Source organism: Antrostomus carolinensis, unplaced genomic scaffold, assembly GCF_000700745.2.
Source record: "Antrostomus carolinensis isolate BGI_N321 unplaced genomic scaffold, ASM70074v2 scaffold615, whole genome shotgun sequence".
Lineage (NCBI taxonomy): Eukaryota > Metazoa > Chordata > Aves > Caprimulgiformes > Caprimulgidae > Antrostomus > Antrostomus carolinensis.
The window spans coordinates 46,269-54,531 of NW_010318214.1; the positions used below are offsets into that span (position 1 = coordinate 46,269).

The window sequence follows — 8,263 nt, forward strand, 5'->3', positions numbered from 1 at the left end:
CAGAAAAAATAATATAAAACTGTGGGGATATCAAAGTGGTCAGAAAAACATCACCAAGCAATACACAATAATTAGAAATTTGTGGAAAACTGTTTCAGTTACAAACCATTGTTGATATGGCAAATAAACAAGAATTTTAAGAATTTTATACAGAGCAATGGTAAAGAGCACAAACACATGTACTTCTGTCTGCTGCTCCTTATATCCAGTGTATAAGATTGTTTTAAGTAGTAGTAAATGTTTGTTGGCTTTAAGGAAGAGTAGTGATACAACAAAAAACCAATATGTGCCTAATTAAAACTAAACTGCCACAGCCTAAACCTTACAAGAAGTATTTCATAAAAACTCTACAACAAACAGATTAAGAGGTTTTGTAAAGCAGCTGGGTTTTGATAGTTGATTCCAAGAGTGCTGCATTTGATTCCAATATGTTAATCTAAAAAGCATTCTTGGACTACTTAAAGTCAGTGGTTTATCATGTTACATTGGTTTCCATCTGGATATAAAAAATTATGAAGAAAACCAGTTTTGTAAAATGGGTAGAACATAAGCTATTTTTGAGTACATCCATGCTTGCTTGGCACAGAAAAGGCTAGCTATCACACTCATTTAAATTCATCAGGTTTAAATAATCAACATATCCTACCATTTTGTGTGAGTTTAGTGGAGCAGAGAAAGGATGTAATCCAGAAGGACTCTTTAGTGGTTTTTACTGCTTGGCTGTTGTTTCCTAAGAAAATTCCCTTTGAAAAGGGGAGTTTGAGGTAGCGACCAGAATCCTGAAGGTTTGTGTTTTCTTCACACTGTGAAAACAAACCAGTTAAAATAACTGTACTACATAAAAACAAAGGGCCAAATCCCTAAATTATATGAATTATTATTGTTTCTCTGCCAGAAACTGAAAAATTTTCACTATACCTGTTTCAACTTTGGTTTTGGATCATAACTTGATATGTGACATTGAAGTTTAACAAATTTGCACAGGTTATGTCAAATGAATAGCTACAAATTTTAGTGTCAAAAATCTAAAATTTATCTGCGAGTTTATCAAATCCTCTGAAAAAAGAGGCAAGTCTTAAGCATGGAAACAAAAATTTCACAAAACTGAAATATCTCTAAAAATGATAACACCAAGTAGATCTGCATAAATGAGCTTGCTTTATTTTCCAACTTCAGCAATTCAGTAAGAGGGTATCATGGGGTTCACTTTGTGTGTTTCTACTGAACTTAACTTTATGAAATCCATTATAAATTCAGGGTAATACGACAGTAAGACTTAGTAAAACCAGTGCACTGAAAACACACACCTAGATTCAACTGCAGTTTGTAACAGGAAGCTTAATATTAAACAATCAGCAATGAATATTTTAATGGTGACAAGATTATCACTCACTTGGTAATGAATACAGACTTTCTCAACCTAATGTTTCTGGGCATTTAAAGTATGTTCCAGAGGAATCAATACACCTAATGATTACTAATTCAAATACCTTGTGTACAATGAGTTCATGGGTGCCATCTGGCAGAGTCCTCCCATTTTCCTGCATCAGGGGCATGAAAGAAAACCCAAACAGCTTCTTCTCACCCTTTTCCTTTGCTGAAATGCATATATAAATAGCAGCACTTAAAGTTAATATTATACATCTTAGACAAAATAAATGGGCATAATACAATATAAGAAAGTAAACTGGAAGCTATTTGCAGCTAGTCAGACTAAGATTATTTTAAATTTCTTTTCAGATATGCACATTATCTCCTGCTATGGCTTGCTGCTTTTACCTCACTGTAAATCAGAAAGCAGTGTTCTGGAATGATTTGGTATTTATTAACAACAAATAACAAAAGCCACCAAATATGCAGTCTTAGCAATATACAGAATGCCAGTAAACCCAAATGAACGTGACCTAGCCAGTCCCACATGAGGATAAAAAGCGTTTTTTTAATGACAATTATCCCCTATAGTACCTTCTAGCTACTGGTCTCCATTTTAGGTCAGCCTCAGGCTACACTGCACTTCTATTTTCAAGGAAGGCATCTGCCTCTAAGTATGACTGAAGATGTCACTGTTCTTTACATGAATGTTAGATAGTAGATAATATTTTGAAACGTGGATGCCTAACCTCAAATACCAAAACTTATCTACCACCTAAATATAAAGCAGACTATAGAATCCTGAGATGGTACAGATTTTACTGCAGCCAATGAGTGTAGATGCTGAATACTTTGAAAGTCAACCAACTTTTCATCAAATGTGTATATATATGACTTTTAAACCTGTGTTTAGCTCCATTGGGGTGGTGTGGGAAATCATAACAAAAATATTCAACTTGTACTGCATGGGAAAGATGGTGCAAAAGTATATCTGTTTGAAACATACCACCAACATTTTTCCTTTATTACTTCATAGCTTATAAAAGAAATCCTAAAAAGAAATCAATGCAATTTTCTTGACATATTACCTGCTCCTTACATTTTGAAGTTTATGTATCTGAAATCTAAATATACTATAATTTACTGTGTGTGTCAGTTTCCACAAAGGCAATCTAAATAATCAAATCTTGCTTATATCTACATCACCAAAGAGAGCCAAACAACAGCAGCAGTTTAAAATATGTACAATTTTATCCATCTTTCTCTGCAAGTTTGACAGCAGTTAGCACCATAGCTATGAAACCTGTCTCACATACCTTGGTATCCAGAATGTGCACCCAGACCTTAAGTTTTACCTCAAAATCGTCTCTAAAACTGTTCAGAATGTTTAGAGAATTTCTGAATTTTATTTTATAAGTAAAAAAAAGGCAATACAAAAGCGATGTTAATTGACCATGATGTATATAAATACATTTCCCATTGATTGGGTTGCTAAATATGTACTAAGAAACAAATATAACTTCAGATCATTCACCAGGCAAATTCTAAATTTGCATTTTGAGTTCACCTGAAATTCTGTTTACCTTTGCAGCTGCAATATTGTCTATTTCTATTTAGTAAATCTATTGACTGGTTTCTCCTGGTATTTAGGCTTTACCAAAGCCCTGAGTTCCACCAAGTAGAGCTTCAAGCCTGAGAAGCTGTGTCATGAAAGCATTACAGAGAAAGTTCAGGCAGCTGTCTTTTTTCTGAGGTATTATGGAAACTCATGTGCTGACAGCAGCTGTAACAGAGAGGACTAGTAGGAGTCATGAACAGCACTTACTGGAACAGTGCCGGAATTCACAGCGGATGTGTGCTCCTCTGAATTTATCCACAGGAATAGGAAGTTTCAGCAGCTCAGCCCATCTGGGACCATTGTTATGATAAAGCACAAAGGAATGGTACTCGCTGGCTGGTGGCTCTCCAGAGCCGAATGAGATAAAATCCTAATGAAGAAAAAGTATTGATTAGAGATTAAAGGCAGATTAGTTCACTGGTAAAATACCATCAAAGATTGATCTTACAAGGAAGACTACTTAATATTCACATTCATATCATTAATGCCACATGTGGTATAATGCTCAATGTCTTTAAACCCTGAAAAATAGTAGTACATTGTTAATATTTGCTGATTATAAATGGAAAGAATCACACCACACTGGTGAGAATCAAAGTATTATACAGCGGGAACTGGGTGATCGAGAAGGCTTAAGCAACAAATGTGATATGGAATCCCATGGCATAGTATGGTCCATCCAGTGTTATGCCCAAGCAACAAACAAGAACGTAACTGAGATAAGAACAGTCCAGGCTCAAGATCTTTAGTCCTCTGAAATAAACCTATAATCCTGCTGTTATCAGTGATATGTCCCAGCATAAAAAGAGAAAGAAATCTGGATTCCCTGATTAGGAAGAACAAAACTGTTGGTTGCCTTTGCAGCACCCATGATTGTCTCTCCACAGCAAAGCAGGCAAGTGGATATTTTAAGTCCTGACATGAGAATACCTATTAATTCTCTGTGGGAAAGGTAAGCTGTAGCTCTTCCCCTCAGTAATTATAAAGGATCACCTCTGCATCTCAATAACCTTTTTTATGTGTATACATATAAAAAAGATATATATACGTACACACATGTATATGTATTTTTATATGTAAAACATACGTACATTGCATGCCATGCATTTATATGTACAATCTCACTTCACATATGCACAATTTGCACCAGACTATGTGTCAGCCATACTTTAAATAAAAGGGAAAAAAGTGATGCTAAATATGCATGGAAAAGGTTGAAGGCAAACAGAAAAACAGTCATCTGTTAATACTTAAAATATAAAACAGTGCCCGTTTGCAAGCTATCACCAGCAAGCAGTATGCAATCAAATCTGAAGAAAAGAAGCAACATTAATTTATTTCTTTATTGATACATGGTGATGATTTTCACATCAAGGATCTCTGATTTATTAAAACCAGACAAAAAATTGAAAATGACAGAAATAAGTTTTGTAACATGAGAAAGTGTATAACTAATAAGAATTATTATAAAATAAAACATTCTTCAGAACCTGATCTTTCTTCAACATTTTCCAGTATCTTAATGGAATCATTAGTTATTTGGTTGGTAATTATAGGTTTTTATCTGAATCACTTAACTGATCACAGAAATAAAGCAAATATGCATTTTATAAAGGTTTTAAGAAAAGTGAAGATACTTGGAATATCTAAAGACAGTAAAAGATAAATATGACCTTTCCAAAGCAATTTTGTACTGTTCAAACAATGCCACAGAAGATGATTTACATCTGAACAAGTGTATCAAAATTAACTACAGCAAGGAAAAACATACAACAAAGATACCTTTAAAATTTGACCACTGCTATCCACGACATGCATTGTTACTTCCACATTTCTGGCCACACTTTTCCCTCCTTTCTCAAACTCTCCTCTTTCTACAGTGATATATAAATCATTCCTCATTTCACCTGTTCAAAAAACCCAACAAAACAAAATACATCAAACAAAGCATACAAAAGTTAGTTCAACTTGCTTACTTTTTTGCTTTTAGTAGACTTTGATCTTCTTAACAAGGGATAGTATCACATCCACAGTTTATCAGTATTTTCAGATTTTAAATAATAATCGTTTTCAGAAACCAAGAAAACCAACAAAGCGTAATTTCTCTAGAAGCCCAAGAAATTATCTGCCATTTTAAACCAATTCTGTGGTCTTTTACGCATGTTACCTCTTTTTGGTCTTTACAGTGGCATCTTTAGCTGTACCAAAGCTGGTGTCTAGCTTCACCTCATTTTATTCCTCTTTTAATCTAAGGCAACATTAATGTATCTTCTTTCATTTGTAATCATTACATTTCTCCATTTAATGTCCCCTTGAAGACCTGATTACAACTTTTTTATACTTAATCTCAAAAGAAATTGTATTACTACAAAGAAGCAAAAAACAAGAGGTTGGTGTTCTCTCCATTAGAAGGGCAGTCTTCCCAAATTGCTAGCATTCAAATCTGTCTTTCCAATCTAAGACCTCAACATCTTTTACACTGACAGGGTGTTCCAAAGTTTTCTAGAAAAAGTTAGCTTAATTATCTTATTTTTCCCTTATTGGAAAGGCTTCTGAGAAATTAAAATCTGCATCAACATATTCAAACTACAAATCCAATACGTGCACTACGTAAGTACGTACAAGTTACTCAATACTGCTGCAATGTTTAAACTGAACTACTCTGCACGTTCACACATTAAGACACTAAGTATTCTGCCAGACCATAATCAGATCTTCTGGATAAGATCAATGGTAATTTTATTTTAGTTTCAGTTGACACAAACCACAAAGTTTATCGCCGATGAAAGGAAGAAAGATTGTTTGGCAGGGGGAAGTAGTGCAGGTGATGAATGGAGTGGCACTGTAGGGAAGCCCCTGTTTTGTTTGAAATTGCTAAATCTGTTTCTAAAAAGTGTAAACTAATCTAGTTCTGGACAAATATTACTAGAACTGCTTGGAAGCAGTAGGTGACTTTCTTTATGAAACACTAGAAAAATGAAGGATGAACAGCACCATAATTAGAAGCACCTTCTAAAATTCTAATTCCTACATTTAGTAGAAAAAGAAATTGAAAATATATGCTTTCATCTAGTGAAATGCAAGTTCAGCATAATGGCAATATCCTCTTTTAAAAAAGCAGATTTTCACTGAGCACTGGTGAAAAGAAGTCAAGTACGACAGTTTTGTGTATTTACAGGTGTGCCACTTAGAAGTCAAACATGAGATGGTTACTTCACTGTGGGTAAAATGAATTAAAAGATACGTAACTGATAATTACTGCATCTCCAATTTCTGGCTTCATTTTAATGTGCAAGCAGAATTTGACCTGCTTGAACTTTCCAGGATATGCCATGTTTCACACTTCTTGCATTTATTTTACCGCATGCAACTCTCCAGTGATTTTTAAGTATCAGAAACAATGATCTTGCTATAGTCCTTTAATATTTTTACAACATTATTCCATCAATGTATGCAAAATAATGAAATTATTTATCCAAAGCACAGTCTAAACCATTACCAAATAATAATAAAAAAGGTAAAAAGATAAAGTGCTATATTATCAAGCCCTCAAGAACCATGCTCATAAAAAAGGGAGAAAATCTGGTATTATATTACGTTATTATCAAATATCTGAAATAACAATGGGTGGAGGCTAGAGTTCTGCTAGCAAGAATGAGTAGAAACAAATATCAGGACCAGATGGTATTCACTTATGAGTTTTATGTTAAGTCAAGGATGAAAGAGCTGAATTACTAATAAGCATGTGCAATCACTGAAACAATCTCTCCCAGTGGGAAACATGTTCAAAATAAGCAAAAGGTGGTGGTTATTCAAGTAATGGACAGCAAGACTTGTAGAAAACCCAAAAAAACCTCACAAAAGCAATCTCCCCCCGCCCCCAAAAAAAAAAAAAAAAAAAACCAAACACAAACTGAAACCTTTCTGAAGGATGTTGTAAAAGTGAGAAATGCATAAAGGTTTGAGGGAAGAATGAAGAAGTTGTGGAAGAAAGACTCACTAAAGAATATGAAACAGACAATCACAAGCAGCTCAGGAAATCCCTTGAGCTCAAAATAGCTCGAGGCTGGAAGAGCATTAGGGGGTAATTACCATACATGCATATATGCATACTTATTTCTTACTCTTCCTTAGGGGTCTGTTTAAAACATCAGGCTAGACAGGCCCTTGATCTGAATCAGTAAACCTGTTTGTATGTTTATTCAGGCCACAAAATTACCCTTAAAACTACTAGATTCTGATTACTTCCACATTGCAGTAATATTTTATTATAAAAATTTTAGAAGCTAGTACAGTATGGTTACAAAAAAACATGCAATATGTGGAGTTCTGGCTTAGCATACGCTTATAATACTAGGATCAGTTCTAGCTAGTGCTGGCAGTTGGTCACTTTTAAGAGTCTTACATTCAGAAAATAAAAAAACAACAAAGAGAACTTGTGGATACAAACGGTATCTTCAGCTAAAGTATCTGCATGACTCAAATCTCTCCTAGGTGTACAGGTACTATGATTTTTACACAGTCTCATATTTGAACAAATGTGAGGAATTTACACTGAAACGAGAGGCACATCTCAGTACAGTGCATCAGATTTTAACTACTTGTTAAAAACATGCTTACAGAATTGAATCTCAATCAGACATGATCAGACTTTAAACATGACGAAAAAAGCAACATACTTATTCCAGTTTATATCCATGTTGAGAAATACAAAGTCCCCGTCTCCATTTCAGTGAAAACATACAATGGTTATTTACAGCATGAAGTTTGGCACAGGAATAAGCAACTGAAAACTGTATCAAAAATGATGCTCAACTGTAAAGGGACAAACCTACCTCTACCTATGCGTGGTATGAAAGATCTAGATAATTTGAAAACTTTTTTTTTTTTCCCCCCAAAAGAAAGGGCAGCTCATTTTTTCCTGTTCTTATGGAGCATCTCCATCCCCAACTCCTATTGTGACAGTTTCTTTAAGCTTTCTGAATTCACCATAGCTTCTAGACTGTACAATGAACAAGCAGCTATCAACATCCCGTTAGTAACACTGCTAAACACTATAGGGTCAAACTCTATTATAAATCAGCTTTTTTGGGCGACACACAGTTTTTTGGATAAGAAAAGACTAAAGAATGGTGAACCATACATAATAAGATCATTAAATGTGTTTTGTGAAACTAAACCACCTAGGTCTCTGTAGATGTGAAGGGCACTTCTAGACACGTGGGTTGTGGACTGAGTTACCAGAAGTTGGAGAAAAGCAAATTAAAAGCGGGG

The 8,263-nt window shown here is 34.6% G+C and overlaps 1 protein-coding gene across 1 annotated transcript in view; it reads right to left on the reverse strand.

The window, feature by feature from the left end:
• The window catches only part of LOC104525595 (dedicator of cytokinesis protein 4), a gene marked incomplete at both ends in the record, with an annotated part of 81,507 nt that overhangs the window by 42,991 nt on the left and 30,253 nt on the right, over positions 1-8,263 (reverse strand). The window contains 4 exons of the mRNA XM_010168794.1: positions 647-803; positions 1,491-1,597; positions 3,197-3,359; positions 4,772-4,896. Of these exons, the coding sequence (XP_010167096.1) occupies positions 647-803; positions 1,491-1,597; positions 3,197-3,359; positions 4,772-4,896 (552 nt within the window). The remainder of the gene's footprint in view (positions 1-646; positions 804-1,490; positions 1,598-3,196; positions 3,360-4,771; positions 4,897-8,263) is intronic.